Source organism: Haplochromis burtoni, unplaced genomic scaffold, assembly GCF_018398535.1.
Source record: "Haplochromis burtoni strain Fernald_Lab_line unplaced genomic scaffold, NCSU_Asbu1 Contig_34, whole genome shotgun sequence".
NCBI lineage: Eukaryota > Metazoa > Chordata > Actinopteri > Cichliformes > Cichlidae > Haplochromis > Haplochromis burtoni.
The window spans coordinates 951,475-968,440 of NW_024582395.1; the positions used below are offsets into that span (position 1 = coordinate 951,475).

A 16,966-nucleotide genomic window follows, 5' to 3' on the forward strand; every position below is an offset into this window, starting at 1 on the left:
TAATTTGAAAATGCAAACTCTGTTTCTCTGTGATATGTTGAGTGAAGCATTCAGTTTAGCTATTTCAATTATACTATGTGTTGCCAAATTGATATAGTCTATAGCCTGGTTGAAACATTAATCAAATGGTTGGATATGTTGCTGTTGCATTTGACCCAAACACATCTGGAAAAAGGGATGCAGAATCTTTACTAGATGACCAGATTTTACTCCAGAAACAATAACAACACTAACAATCATGTAGAGCTGAATGTGTGTTGAGCTGTGTCCTTTCTTACAGTCAAGCATTATAGCTGCGGTAATGTACCTTGAAATATGAGTTTGGTTTCAAAGTCTTCATCGTTGCTTCCAGTAGCACTGTTTTATGCCCCCTATTAGTTAAAAGCAGTGCGATACTATTGAGGTCAAAATGACACACTCCTCGGTTGCTCATTCCCCTTTTCTGTGTTACAGTATGGCCACATACAGATGTCCAGTGCATTAGTAACAAAGGGCTTGTGAAGTACACTTTGCCAAGAAAAAAATCTCCCAAGGGGAAGTTGCGTCATTTCTTACTCTTGTGTCATCTTAAACATCATTAAAATCTAAACGACCAAGAAATGACCTCTGACTTAGTTCCAGGACATGCTTTTTTCCCAGAAATCGAACTTAATAGGTCCATAGTGTTTTAGAGGGACATAAAGTGAGGATTTTAAAAAATAAATCCATAAACAACTCTTGCACCCTAAGGCAAGTATTTTGCAGCCAAAGAAACATTCTGTGCTTACAAAGAGCTTCCTCCCTGTTAACCTGATTCACTGAGGTATGGTCTTTCACTAGTTGCTGGGGAAGGGTTTGTCAGGTTTTGGATAAGCCGATGTGTCTCTATTCCACACCATTCTGCTAAAGTTATCTGCAAGGAAAACCCATTAAACTGAAGCACACAAACTGACTTCCTGTATCTTTGTGTTCTCACAGGGCCTCGGGGCAGAAAGCAAGAACCTGTACCCTTTTCTTCTTCCTGTCATCCAGTTGAGCACTGATGTTTCGCAGCCGCCACATGTGTATTTGCTGGAGGATGGGCTGGAGCTTTGGTATAGAGGCATATGCAGTACACTAACATTTATGACTTGTACACACTCCCATCAGGACACTAGATACTTTGGATATAGCTGTCTTTGTCTATTTCACCGGAGTCCTTTTCTCATGTTAAACATCAGCCTCATTTACTGACTCTCAGTTTTCTTTTTCAAAGGCATCTATTCTTGAGTTAAATGCAGGTGTTGTTAATTCATGCAGCTCAACCACAATCTTAACTTTATCTTAATATTTGGGAATGTACCATTTTAATGAAGGTGCCTGCTACAATACACTATGTTCACTTTTGAAAATGCATTACCTCCAAGAGGTTCAGTTCAGCAGAAGAGAATTTGTCAGGGTTACCCTATTTTGCTCTTTTATCATCCATTTGCTTTTTAACGTCCTACTTAATCTCTCTTTTCCTGTCTGCCGCGCTGGAGAGCTTCACTGTTCAGCATTCAGCAAGCCGTGTCTGTCTTGCAGTAGAAACCCTCAGTCTTATATCTATTTTCCTATCTTTTAGTCTACTTGATAAACAGTGGTGCCCTATATATTTGTTTGCTTGGTTTACAGTCGAAATTGGGTTGTTTTGTTGTTATTGTTTTTTTGTTTGCTTCTAAGGTTATGTTGTGCTTATAATATCCTGATGATGTGTCAATAACACATTTAGTAAGCTACAAATGTGAATGAACTGTGTATTCAAACATTTTCTTTTTAGATGCCTAATATTAGTTCTTTTTATATAGACTACAACTTCCATTTCAATTTGCTTAGTGGACTTCATTTATAGCCAAAATTTAGCCATTCGATGTTGCTTTTATGATATTTTGTCTTTTTCTTTGTACACAACCTTCATAATTCCTTGTTTTTCCTCCGTTTTAAATCCCCGTGACCTTCTTTCTCTTCCTGTAATATTTGTCGTGTTGCTGTTTCTCATCCCATGTTCTTTTGCCATCTCTAATCTAATGAACATCTCTTTTGTTACTTCTTGTTTTTTTTCCTCTTTCTCTCTCATCTCATTACTTTGCCCTTGTCTGCCTCTCATCATCATGTCATCATGCAGGTTGGTGACTTTGGAGAACAGTCCAGCCATCACTCCAGAGCTGCTCAGAATTTTCCAGAACATGTCAGCTTTGCTAGGTGAGCTCACATGATGTTTCTTTGTTTGCTGGTTTGCCTGGCCTGGTTTATGACCACACACAAACTCCCCAAAATAACTTAATGACATTTTATATGCAGATCACAGTATTGTTTAGAAAGGAAGCTGTCACAATAATATGAAGAATAATGTGACTATAATGCATTTTAGAGTGGGTTTCCTGTATAATGGTTATATTTATTTGTATATGTGTTGTTATGAAGAGAGAGACAAAAAATATTTCACTCCAGAAATGGTCATAACAGTGATGTAAAATTGCTGCACAATCCCCCCCCAAAACAAGCCAGTGTTGTCAGATCAAATAGTTGAGAATCACAGAGAATGGGGAAGGTTGATGCAATCCATGACCGTGGACTTAATTTTCATAGTTTGATTACCTCAGGCTATTGTAGTTTGTAAAGATCAGAGTTGCGGCTTTGCAGTTGCCTCAAGGCATCAGAGTCACTACTCTTGGTCTGTAGGCAGCTGCGAGGGGTGGCAGACTGAATAGAACTGGCTGGATGATTTATCACGGGCCCACAGCACTGGGACACACCTCACATGTTCTACTCTGTAGTGGTGTATGTGTGTGGCCTTGCGTGCGATGAGGAATAGTATTGATTTAGTGCTTCTGCACATAACAAGTGATATGACCACTAGTGTAGCTTGATTGGCTTGGTGGAGCATTTGATCACTTACAGTGTGGCTGGGGAATCATGAGACAAGAGCAAAGGACTCAGGTTGACAGTTATGGATTGATGTATTAGAGGATGAGGGAATTAGAGAGGATGAGGAAAGGGGAAAGCTTGATAAAAGTTGGCATGGAGGTGGTGAATGAAAAGGAATTATTTAAAAGTGGTTGCTGGAAAATTCATAAAGAGAAAGTCACATAAAAGAAAGTTTGTGCATTGGAGGAGCGTGGACATGGATGAAAGATAAGAGACGGCCTTATCTAGTGCTGAACAGAAACAGGAAACCAAGGAGATGAAAACGGCAGGAAAAGGGATGCTTTTTTTTTTTTTTTTTTTTTTTTTTTTTTGGCAAGGCATCACTGCTAGTTATGTTAAATTTTAGACCAATCACAGAAAATTACAGAGAGGTGGCAGGAAGGTGACAAAAACAACTACTGTTGCCAAGAAACCAAAAAAGAGAAGTGAAAAAGCATACCAAATCCTAGTGATAGAAAAACTGTTTTAAATTCAGATTAAAGTTTGTGGGTGATCACAATGAGTCCAATCATTCAGGAACATTTTCCTGAACATTTTTCAGCACAGAAGATGAACTAATAATGCAAATAACATTTATGCACTTGTAGAAGTCTTGACTGTGTGATTGAAAGACGTCAGCCCTGATTGCTTCCACTTGATTGACGAAGATCTGTCATATAATCAGCGCGTGCTGATCAGCTGCCATATTACTGGTTTAAGTGGGCTTAATGGGTGTATCGAAGGAGGGAAGACAGACTGTAATATCGATAAGAGGGTGTCAGATTAAAGAACAGCAAAAAATTGAAGGTTTAATGGTGGGAAATGAGAGACAGATACACACGGACAGATAAGGTTGTGTAGAAATGGAGATTGACAGATGGAAGTGGAAACACAAATTCCAGGAGAAAAATGAGCTCAGTCATAAAGGTATATGAGAAAATGCTGTGATGGTTGTTAGAGAATTGTGGATGAATATGATTGTCATTGTGCAAAATGATTAGATCTTTAGCAAGATGATTAGATCTTTAGGATGAAGGCTGACTTCTGTTTCCTACACAGACACACATACACATATCACTGATCACATCACATGCTCATAGACACATCAGGTGAGGAGCTTGCAGCTCCAAGATCCTGGTCCGATCAGCTCCCCTCGCAAGTTAAAATGGATTGAGCTCTGTCTTGCTTTGTTCATGGGAATAAGTCTCTAAACCAGCGCGGCCTGCGAAGCGCAGCCCTAACAATGGTATTCCACATTAGATGAAAGGTTTACTTTCACACATCCATTCAGCACCATTTATCTCCCTAATATGCAGTTTAACTCATAAGGGCTCAAATGTGGGCTACAGCAATTAGTTTCAAATTAGGAAATTAATAGTCTATTTAGATAACAAATTGGTTATTAAAGTGATTTTGCAAGAAGAAATGCCATATTATATCATCTGTCCATCCTCCCAGTGATCCAACAGCAGCCTCATGTGTTAAAACGCTGAAAACAAATAATAATTCTTTCTCATCAGAGGCTGCAATAGAGAAACGATCTCTCTCCCTTAAGAATAGATCTTAATAGATTAAGAATAGATCCTGCTTTGCCAACATCCATCTTGGTCAATATAATGTGACTCATTTTGTGACCCAAATATGCTTATAATTATTCCCATTTTCTGTGTTTACTTCGGAGACCTTGCTCGCCTTTCTGTCAATATTTGGTTCAGTGACGATGAGTGCCACTTTACTCTGGCCATGCCAGACACATTAATGCAAGGAAAAGGAAAAAAGCTTTCACATTTCTGCAGGTACAAGGAAACTGGATTCCATTAGTATTAAAATAAATAAATAAATGAGGGGCAAATGCATTGTGTTTTTTTGGGTTTTTTTTGTTTGTTTTTTGCTTTTTAAATACAAGTCATGTTTATATATTCATAAAAAAGATCTGGGCTAAATCTTTGGAGTTTTCTATACGTATGTCTAATATCAAAAAGTGTTGGTAAGTTTCTAATCAATCATCTTTTCATGTTAAACTGCTTCTGTATCTAAAATAGATGTAGATTAGGTATTGATTTTGCACATATTAGCTGTTTTACCGTTTTGTCATATTAGGACCGATAATTCTTAACACAAGGACTGTTTAATAGCTCTTATTAAGCTTTCAACCACATCTCATTGACAACTTCTTTCTTCTTGCATCTGCTATGAGATAAAGGATCCAGTTTTTAGTCTTTCAGTCATGTCACGATTAAGCAATCTGAACTTGTCTTCTCTCTGTTGCTGTCTTTAAAGTCAAGAGTGATCAGTGGGCCTCAGTTAGTCAGGCCCCTGTTATCTTAGCTGTTATCAAATTTTCAAAAACTCTTAACAAGCGCGCTGGTTTTAAGTACTTTGCCATCAGTAGATGTTTTCACTATTGTAGCATTTGTGCATGTGTGCCGCTATTTTAGGCTATGCTTGCTGCTACGTTAATGAGTCGAATAACCCAGATGATAAGACTTTAAAATTACTGCCACTTGTCAGCCCTAAGTACTTTCTCTACAGCTTGTTGCTGTCTCTGTCTTATGTTCTTGTGAAAATCAGTTTCTCCCAAGGTTATGTTTGCATGTTTAAAGCTCATTAATTGCATTCAATGTGCTTGTGAGTGCAAGTGTCAGATAGAAATTTCAAAGCTGCTATCTTCAAAGATGATAGCTCAGAGGTATGATCACAGGTTTGAACAAATCAGGAAACACTTTGAAAAGCTGTGATTTAACGCTGGGAAGAACAAGAAGTTAAATGGAGAAACATTTTTCCTTTAAAACATGCATTTATTTCCACATACCAATGACAAATCTTATACAAGAACTAAAGTTGCCTGTGTTTTGTAATCTATCTCTTTCATCAGTCTTCAGCTAGTCATCATCTTTGGCTAGTTTTCACTAGAACATCTGGTGGTTCATTTATTTTGCCCATGGAGAGCAATGGAGGGATGTGGGCCATTGAGATAGTCTGGCTCACTAGGATGTTGGAGCTTGCCAGGTATGTGGCCTGGCCTGCCTGATAAAGAGCCCTGCTCCATCATTGCTGAACTGGAGGAGAAAATTCCCTAATTAGAATGTCAAGAGCCTTGCTTTGGCTAAATTGTTAGACTAGCACTACGCTCTGTATCACTGCCACCACACTCTGAACTAGGACACGTTTCAACTGTGTGTGGTGCTCTGACTTGTGATGATGGAGCACAAGCAAGAAGTTTCTCTCTTCTCTCTTACTGGCGTTACACTGACTAATGTCAGCAAGAAATAGAGATAAGTAGCCATTTTAATGTACTTTACTTTGTCCCTTCAGTGTTGAGAAACTCAGCAGTTCAAAGTTTTGGTCGAAAGGTTCGTAGTTTTGGTCGGAAACAAACACATTAGTGTTGTATTATTTAAAAATAAAAATAAAATTAAAAATAGATATAAAACAGAAAATCACAAAATGTAGAGATCTTTAAAAACCAGTGATTGCTTATTTTCTCATAACAAGAGATATATGAAAGTCATGTGTAGCTCTTGTAGCCATATATGCTAATTTTCATAATCTTTTTGTTATTTTAGCCTGTGTCTTCAAATAGCTTTATTTTGGTCCAAATGGTCATCCAAAATTTTACGATGAGGCGTTGCAGTGTTTGCTTTTTGCCATCAATCGTTCCTGTGTAGGTTGTCTCTAGGTCCTCCGATTTTATCCCACAGTCCAAAAACATGCATGTATTTAGTGATTCTAAACTGGCCGTAGGTCTTAGTGTGAGCATGAATGTTTCTGTCTCTCTGTGTTAGCCCTGTGATAGACTTGGTGTACCCTGTGTCCCTGTTTGTGACAGCCTGGATAGGCTCCAGCTCCCTTGCAAACCTAAATTGGATAAGCAGTAAAGAAAATAGATGGTTGCATTGAACTCTAAGATGATGAATGTACAGTTAGATCAGTGGTTCCCAAACTGTTTTTGCTAGGCCCCCCTTTGTTTTACAAGAAAAATGTCGTCCCCCCCCCCCCCGGCGCACGCGCGCACGGACACGCACACGCACAAACACACCCTCCAACCACACACACCCATATTTTGCTCGATTGCGGTTTATTTCACACCTCAAACATTTAGTAAACAATTAAGCAAATACAAGTAATCTGCAGGTAGTAAGAAAATAAACTACTAATGTCTACTATTAGTCCACACCTGCACGGGTATTTTTGAAAACGCAGCTGTTTCGTCCACACGTAAATGGCATTTCGAATCACCGAAAATGGAGATTTTTGAAAACTCCTTTTTTGCATTTACGTGTGGACGAGGAATACAGAGTTCGTCACACAACGTCAAAGGTATGTGCCTTTTTTCACGTCATGCTGTGCGCCACGTTATTGTTTACATGAGATGAATTGCAGAATGGCAGATAGAGACAAAATGCTATTAATCTGACTAACTGCAGGCTTTACACGCTTGCATATACACACACAGTCAAAGGAGCTTGCAAAGAAAAGCGTCTGGACTTCTTTAAGTTACTTGAAGACGTTTCACCTCTCATCCGAGAAGCTTCTTCAGTTCTAAGGTCAAATGGTGGAGAGTCCCAGATATAAACCTAGTGGGAGTAACCCCCCACAGAGGGACAAAAGGACCCCTTGATGATCCTCTAATCGCCTGAGCCAAGGTGTGAAACTGGGTGTGGGTCCCAATCAGCCAGAGTTTTGGGTGAGTTCATTGTGAAACCTGGCCCTGCCTTATCATGCGAATTCCTGGGATCAGATGACCCAGGATGTGAGTGGGTGTTAAGGCGTCTGGGAAGGGATCTCAAAAACTGGATTATTTCCCTTTCATACTCCCGCACCAGTTGAAGGGTGTTCCTCCCAAAATTTAAGGCAATATGTCTGTGAAGGTTCTCAGTCATCCAGGTCATCGTAGTCAAAGGAGCTTGCAAAGAAAAGCGTCTGGACTTCTTTAAGTTACTTGAAGACGTTTCACCTCTCATCCGAGAAGCTTCTTCAAGTAACTTAAAGAAGTCCAGACGCTTTTCTTTGCAAGCTCCTTTGACTACGATGACCTGGATGACTGAGAACCTTCACAGACATATACACACACAGTTACTGTCCCTCTATTTACAAAGGCAGAGGCATCACGGTGTGATTATTTTACTGTAGTTGTTTTTTTCCTGTGTAATAATATTCAACATTGCTATCAATACATTTTTCAAAAAATGCCTCTCTGTGCAAAATGGGTTTAAAAACATAAACAACTGTGGGATACTGTTTGTCTGTGGTTTGAACCGGGGGAACAAATTGTGGCAGCATCAGCCTGATATTATTTGTATCCCACTGTAACTTTACTGTATAAAGAGCTAACATCTCCAAAATGTCACCAGTAGTTAGTCATTACAAGTGTTTGTGAACTAAAAATCAAGAATGTGGGATACTGTTTGTCCGTGATTTGAAGAACCCAGTGCGTGCTCCCAACGAAGGGAAAACCAATTCTGCAGGGGAGCCCAAAGGGCAGATATGCTTCACCATATTTTCTAGTCTTTGGCTTAGAATGAAGTTGGTTTGGAAACATATTCAGCGATGCTTCATGTCTTGCTTTGTGTTTCTGTGGGCGCCCTGTGCTAGCAGTGTTGGGAAGGTCTGAGTTATATAAAGCAAAAAATCTGCAAATACTCAGCTTTAGGATGCTACTACCAGCATATATTTAAAACATTGCCAGATGAGTGACTGGTAATCAAACTAGTAGTGTCAGTATAATATTAGCCTGCCTCCTGGTTGATAAATTGAAACAGAACTGCTTCATGACCTTGCTGAAGTAATAACATACTGCTGCACACAGTCAAGTCAGAGACGCTGACAGATGAAAGATCTGTTTGCACTTGATAAGTGTTAGCTCACTGTTGTGGGCATTTTGTGTTTGTACAAGGTGATGGCCAGCAGTAAGCATAAAAAGGGGTAATGGCACCAACCAGTTCCCCACATTTGCCTTCTATCATTCTGAAAATTGTGATGAAAAAAAGTTAATTTGGCCTTAAAATGAAAAAGACATGTTATATTAAAGTCTCAGGTGTGTTGTTAAAACCTAGCTGGTAATTGCTTAAAAGTTCCTTTCTTGGCTGTTAGGCACTAACTATTAGTGTAGTTATTCTGTTTGGATACCAATATACAGTTATTGTTATCAACTGACTCCTCCCTACACTCATATTTTGATTATATTAATATGGTAATAAATTTTTCCTAAGTATGTTGGTTTGCACTGTTGTCCACAGCAAGGTCCTGGGTTTGAATCCACCATCTGGCTGGGGCCTTTATTTGTGGAGTTTCATTATCTCCATGTCTGCGTGGGTTCTCTCTGTGTACCCCCACTTCATCCCACAGTCCAAAGATGTGCACTTAGTGGTGTTAGGTTAATTATTGGTTCTAAATTACGTATGAATGTGGCACGATCTGATATCCTCGTGTCGGTGTTGTTCCCAAATCATCATAATACATTTTGTTCCAGGTTCAACATTGCAAGTGACCAATCACATTGTTGTGACATCATACTTTTGCGACTTTGGAAAAAAACACCTTAAAAAAAGAATCTAATTAACATGCAAGAAACCGCCTCTGTCCGCCGATCCAGCAATTTGAATTCTTTTCATTTCAGGATACTATTCTTTAATAAACGGTAAGCATTATACATATTGTCCTTGCAACACTGGAATGTCATAAATGAATGAATGGCTTGGCTTGCAAAAGTATGACGTCACAACAATGTGATTGGTCACTTGCAATGTTGAACCTGGAACAACATTTATTATGATGTGGGAACAACACCGACACAAGAATATCAGATCATCCATGAATGTGAGTGTGAACTGTTGTCTGTTTCTCTGTGTTAGCCTTGTGACAGTCGGGCAGCATATCCATGGTGAACCCTACCCCTCTCTGTACAGTAGCTCGAGTAGTTTCCAACCCCGCCCCCCAACCAGCCTGAATCGGATAAGCGGAAAAGAACAGATAGATGGACACAGTAAACAAAGATGAAAGTGAATTTCACTGGTATCATTTTTTTCCAACATATTCTTTAGATATATCATTGTCTGTGGGTTTTGTTTGTTTGTTTGTTTGTTTTTGTTTTTTGTTGGGGTTTTTTTTTGGGGGGGGGGCACAATTATCCAGTGTCATCATAGCTGTTGTGCAAAAATATTGGCCAGGCACAGCCACAGACGAATAAAGCAATCCTGCTAAGGGCTTATGAAAGTACTCTGAGGGAATTGCTAACATTTCTCATAATGTAGACTCACAGTTAACTGCCCTGTTAATATGTTTCCTGGATCAATCTGAACAACCCCATTAGACGACAAGCTCTTTATTACAGGTTTCCTAACTGTAAGTAATGGCTTTGATTATAGCTATCACATACGTTGGAAATATTTCGCCTTATTTGATGCATTAATAAAGGAAACGGTAACATCTTATCATCTTTTCTTCCATTTTGATGTCATACTCCACAAGGGCTCTTCTTACAGTCTAATAACTTCAGATATACTATCCATGTTTAACCTGGAGTTCCTCATGCATTAACCAGTGTGAGATGTTTGAGACTTTTTTTTTGCTGGCTATAGAGCTTGGAGAGCGCTTCTCATACGTTCACCTTGGAATATTTCGGAGCATTAACAAGGTCTAGTATTTATTAACACTTTGAAATAACAGACATATCATGACTTGTCACTTTTCTGTGAAGTTTTATGCATTTGAAGGCTGTTAAACCCCCCGAGCCTAGGGCTTTACTGATCTCCAACTTTTTGTAGCTGGCTGACTAGAATAAGCCCAACAAACATTATCTGTTCTTGTTGTGCTTCATTGCAGATTTTGGCACAGCTTTTTTGCTATCTGTTCACTTTCCTTACTTTGCAAACATTTTCATCCTAATCACAGATTATAAACTGAAAATTGTGGAATAGTGGAATTGTGGAATATGACCACGTTTTAGAAGTACCCAGGAACCATTAGTGGTACTTCAGGGACTGTTATCGCAGTCAGATGTGAGTCTCATTTCCCAGCTAATGTTGATAACTGAAGCGGATTTTGCAGCATATGCCCAGGGCTATGAAGGATGTACTCACTAAAGCTTAATCAGTGCTTTAGCATCTGTTTTCGTGACTATTTGATTATGACGGTGTGTGTGTGGAGGGGGTGATTGTGTCCTCCCTTCCCACATCTTTGTTAAAATTTAATTGCTTTTATAGTGTTTGGCAAAACAGCCTATTCTGATTTAGACTAATTTGTATTCCTTAGGCTTTTCTAATATTTTGTCCATGGGCATTTCTATGCATGGAAGGAGAAAATATTAAAATAATTTCTCTATAATTCAATTGCATCCAAATCTTACTAATTAATAAAAAAAGTTTCCTTGTGCCCAGCTGTGTGTTCTGCACTTTTGGTGAGCGCTTTGCTGGAAACCTGAGGAAGTGCATTGTCCTCTTCAAAAACATTTGAAAGAGTATTTTTTTACCCCTTAGCTGTAAAAGGCTGATGGGATAGTGGTGTCATCGTATCGAACAGGCGGCCTTCATCATGGACACCTAAGTTTGTGAATGTGATAACTCGAGAACGAAGTAACGTAGGAGTTTGAAACTAATAGTATAGGTGTATCTCCTATGTCTCAGACTAGTTCTGATCTCACTGACCTTGACCATGACTCAGAGGTAGGGATGGGTATTGAAAACCAGTTCTTGTTGAGAACCGGTTCCCGCTGTTTCAATTCCTTGGAATTGTTTGCCATTTTTTGCAAACGATTCCCTTGTCATTCGGGGCGACTGGAATCGATGTCACCACTTTGCGGAGCGTCATTTACCTGGCAGGAAACACGGCGCCTTAGCGGCTCAAACACTCAAAAGTTTGATTATATTTTACGAGAACGGATGACAACAGGGCAACTTGCAATACTTGAAAAGTAGATATTTCATTTAAGGGAGGAAACACTACGAATACGCAAAAGCATTTGCTCACAAAACACACGATGACCTTAAATGAATGTTGTGTTTTTAATTCCGCTCTGGACTCGTGAATCTCAGCAGCGGCGGTAACGTTTGCACGTCTTCTCCCGTTAATGTGGCAGGTAAATAATCAACTAACAGTGCATATTATGTTAGCACGATCTGCCTTATTACAAAACCTGCCATTACTGTGCATTTAGGCGACCATGATGAGAGAGACAGAGTCTGGCTGGCTCAGATGCTGGCAGTTCTTGCTGCAGTCTACCGTTAGTTGCTACAGAAGAATATTTATTTTATTATTTTACATTTACATTTTTTTTTTCCTGGGGACCCTGTGACACCCCATTGAAGAGCCGTAGGCTGGATCTCTTAAGATCTCACTGTTGGGTTTGTAAGGCCATGTTACTCCTAAATTTCTATCTTCTTCAAAGAGAAGATATAAAACAAAGTTCTAAGCTAATTGAACTTAGTGTTCTCCTTTTTAAAAAAAATCGATAAGAGAGTCGATAAAGAATCGAATCGTTAAACAGAATCGAAAATAGAATCTGAATCGTGAAAATCTTATCAATACCCATCCCTACTCAGAGGTCAGCTTTTCTGAAAATCTTTGGAACAGGATAAGTCCAGAAGGAAATCACCTAGGATTTTCAAATTCATACCATAGGTCTACCTGCTAGAAGGCTGAGGGTTACCACTGGTTACTATCAACTGCAGACATTTTTTTGTTGTTCATTTGGAACCTGAGTGTTTATTTCCAGACCATCATAATTGTGCTTTCAGGATTGCACTTTTCATATCTCACTGTAGGACCAGTCACAACATAGAACCCAGGAGAGAACAACAAAGGTAGAGAATAGCATTTATCGGGCTGTTGTGTTGATGTAAAAAGAAGCCGATATGTTGAAGCTGACACACTAAATCCTCCATCCTTTTGTTCCTGCCGTATTTGTGTCACACCGAAATTGTCTGGGGATGCTGTGTGGAGATGGAAGTGAATTTACTTCCAATAACCAGAAAGATGCAGTGTTATTTTTGTCAGGCTGTTTGTATTCATACATGGACACTGGGGGTGGCCTGGGTTCATTTGCAATCGTGAGGGATGTGAATGATGAAAGTCTTATCAAGTCCAGGCCTTGGTACTCTGGGCTGCCCAGAATAAGAATGACATTCTTTGTTTAGTTTTTCTTTTAATATTAATTTGTGTGTTTTCCTCTTATGTTGATAGCTACACAAAACTCTTCTTCAAAGGGTATTACCAGAATATGTACACATCTTATCAGCTTGACATGGCAGGAGTGCTTGTGGTGGTTTCATTATGGAGGGACAGGGACTGGAGAGATGTCACAAGCATTTATCTACCTCTTATTTTGCCTTTGGCATTAAAGACAATGCAGCATGTGTAACTGTGCTTGCAGGTAAGATTAAGTATTTTTGAGTGTACTCATATGGTGTCACTGAAGTGTGATAATGGGGGTGACAGTATTTTCACAGGCATAGAAAAAAGAACAGTCTACTCTTTGTTTATATTAGAACTAGACTGTTTAGAAGAAATAGTTTTTCATCAATTGATTTTATTTTCCCTGGACTGCCTCAAAGACATTCTGGCAAACCATCAGGCGACTCAGGAGAGGAAAGCATTGCTCTACCTGCACTGTGTATAGTGCAGATGGAGCGCTGCTGACTTCAACTGAGGACATTGTCAGGTGGTGAAAAGAGTACTTCGAGGATCTCCTTAATCCTACTGACATGTCTTCCGTAGAAGAGTCTGGGATAGAGGGGGGTGACTTGTCTATCTCCGGGAGTGAGGTCACTGAAGCAGTTTAACAACTACTTAGTGGCAGATCTCCTGGGTTGGATGAGGTTCGTGCCTGTACAATGTTGTGTGAAGATCAGGGCCGGTACCTCTAGATTGACAGACCGAGATGGTGGGTCCCATCTTCAAGAAAAGGTTTGGAGGGTGTGCTCCAAGTATAGGGGGATCACACTCCTACGCCCCCCTGGGAAAGTCTATGCCAGGGTGGTGGAAAGGAGTCCGTCCGTCAGTAGTACCTCTGATACAGGAGGAACAATGTGGTTTTCGTCCTGGTCGTGGAACACTGGACCATCTTTACCCACTTGAGGATCCTCGAGGGGGCAAGGGAATTTGCCCAACCAGTCTACATGTCTTTTGTGGACTTGGTGAAGGGATTCGTTGCATCCGTTGCTATAGGCCATTCAGTCCTTATAAAGCCTTGGTCCCTATAGCCAGCAATAAAGCAGACTAGTTTTTGGTGGGTGTTGGACTCTGCCAGGGCTGCCCTTTGTCGCCGATTCTGTCCATAATTTTGATGGACAGAATTTCTAGGTGTAGCCAAGTGGCAGAAGGCTTCCATTTGGGTGGTCTCAGAATTTTATCTCTGCTTTTTGCAGATGATGTGCTTCTTAGCTTCATCAGGTGACTGCCTCCAGCTCCCAATGGAGTGTTTCGCAGCTGAGTGTGAATGACAATCAGCACCTCCAAATCAGAGGCCATGGTCCTCAGCTGGAAAAGGGTGGAGTCCTGACTCTGGGTCAGGGACAAGTTCCTGCCCCAAGTGAAGGAGTTTAAGTATCTTGGGATCTTGTTTACGAGTGAGGGGAGAAGGGAGCGGTAGATTGGCAGATGGATTGGTGCTGCGGCTGCAGTGATGCAGACGCTGTTATGAATATGACTGTTTGATTGCCTGCTAGGTGGCGCCTCCACGGCATAGTGAGATAATTACACCTCTGGACTGACTAATATAGGTTTGCTTGTTGGCACACACCTCCCAAGAAGTTTGTACTTTTTGATGTCTGAAATGAGTCTGTTACTATTTACCATTGATTAGCAAATATCTGTATATCTGCATTTCACTTGTACAGTTTGGTTGTTGAGCTTTATCAACAATCTAGTTAGGGTAGAATACTCGGTCATCTTCATCACTTCTGGTTCCAAAAAAATAAATTTAAAAAATTGCAGCAACAAAATTTGGAGCACAAAATGAATAAGTGATGTCATGGTGTCTGTGTCCTTCTTTCATATTGTAAACGTTCTGATGACAGACCCATGCATATGTTTATTTAAATGATAATGATTTCTTTTTGGCAACTAAAATATGCGTGCTGCTGATCACGGCTTGGTGATCCTGTCTGCTTGGAGGTCGTATCTACTGGTAGAACCTTGTACAGTCCCACTTCAAAGACAGTTTAGTAAAACAGTTAATATTAAAAAAAAACTGTTAAGAAATATATGAAATAATTTTTCTAAGTTTCCTGAAAAATTTCCTGTGCATTTCAAATTTGAGTTGTCTGTGTGGGTATTTTGGTCCTTCCAGTATCATGTAGCTCACTCAATTAAGATTTTAGGTAAGCATAACTGATCTATTGTATACACTTGAGGTACTATCTTATCAGAAAGTACACATTTAAGAAGAGGAATGAAATGCTAGTAATAACCAGCTAAAGTCATATAAAAGCCCCGACTCTGATCAAACAGAATGCCAAATAATAGTTATTTCTTGTCAATCAATGCCTACAATGCACAACTCTGTTTTTTACCCTCTTGGGGAAGATTTGTGGTGAAACAACCTGGTTTTCCCCTCAAAGTTACTCTGTTTGGTGGATTGTAAAATAACAGACAAATGCTTAATGTAACATTCACGTCTCTTCTGAAAATTTGTTTTCCCTCTCAGAGCCCTTCATTTCAAGGTTACATATCAAACCAGATTAACCTTGTTGCCACATTTTTAGTACACCCCACTAGTTTCCCTGTCATATGAACTGAAATAGCTTTTAAACTGCGCCTGGGGTATTCACGCTAAGCTCACTCATAAAAGCCCCTTTCCATGTTTGTTCCAGTCTTGGCCTTTAGAGACCTGCTGGTAGAATCTCAGCTCAAAGCAGTTATATTAGATGCTGATCGGTTCTCACTGGAGGTTTGCTGTGAGAGCTCTGCCACCAGCCAGAGCCCACCAGTAGTTTAAATCAACCTATTTTTGGCAACTTGTAACTGTTTTCAGTTACGCAGTGTGAGTTGAGGCATATTTTGGAGAAACATGTATGAGATATTTAAGTACATACTTTAGCCAACCTTAATTTTGTGTCTTGTTTCATGTATTGCATGAATTGTTTGAACATAGTTGCTTACTTAGTAGTTTTATTTTTGCAGTCACAACAAAATAAACTTGCTAAAGAGTTATGTTTAGTTTGGCATGTGCTCAGGCTATTCTATTTACCCTATATTTGTTTGTGTACAGAAACGTCTATGCAGTAATTGTCTTGTTGGCACAAATTATAATTTGCAGCTGGAGCAGGTATTGTGAAAGCGGAGGTATTGCTTTCTTTTGAATTTGATTCAGTAATGTTTAATAAAATCATTGGTGTCACTGACAGCACAGAGATGGATTAGCCACCCACATGTTTTCCTTTCCTTTCAGGTTACCTTGATGGGAATCAAATGATTTAGACACAACAAAAGAATTTCTGTCCAAGTTAAATCTATTTGAATACATTTATTTTTGAAATATTGATTTTGCTCGCTTTTAGGCTATGAAAATAATGGCTTCCATCAAATGAACTCTTTTGTGTCCTTTACTAAATAACTGCATAATGGAATTTGAAGGAGAGGAAAACTTCCAGCATTTTCGGTCATTTGGTGAAATATCTGGGAAACCAGCAACACAATATCTGTTTTTTACTGGGTTAGAGGTAACTATAGAGTTACTGCACATTTACTAAAATATGTATTTTTAACTTAAAAAAGAATATGCATAAAAACTGTCACATGTCAAAATATGTAAATCCAGTCTCTAAGTAAGCTTGGACATTCACACCCATTTATCCATTGTCTGCGGACCTGCCATGCTCGCAATGTTCAATGAACTGACGTCTCCTTGCTCATTCACTATTAAGAAATCTGTTGCCTTGACTTTTCTTTTCTTTTTTTTATGACTTGGGCAGACCAAACGAATGCATTTCTTTCCTCTTAATGCTCTCCTCCAGTACCAATTCTACACAGAATGACATATTAAAATAGTTATTTTGACTATTTAGACATTCCTCTGTTTGCTCCTTCCTTATTTATAATTTGCACTAACCTGTGTCTCCTTTGT

The 16,966-nt window shown here is 39.4% G+C and overlaps 1 protein-coding gene across 1 annotated transcript in view; it reads left to right on the forward strand.

The window, feature by feature from the left end:
* ipo11 (importin 11) overlaps positions 1-16,966 on the forward strand; it is a 119,321-nt gene that overhangs the window by 66,811 nt on the left and 35,544 nt on the right. The window contains exons 21-22 of the mRNA XM_005918993.3: positions 958-1,073; positions 2,123-2,199. Coding sequence (XP_005919055.1) covers positions 958-1,073; positions 2,123-2,199 — 193 coding nt within the window. The remainder of the gene's footprint in view (positions 1-957; positions 1,074-2,122; positions 2,200-16,966) is intronic.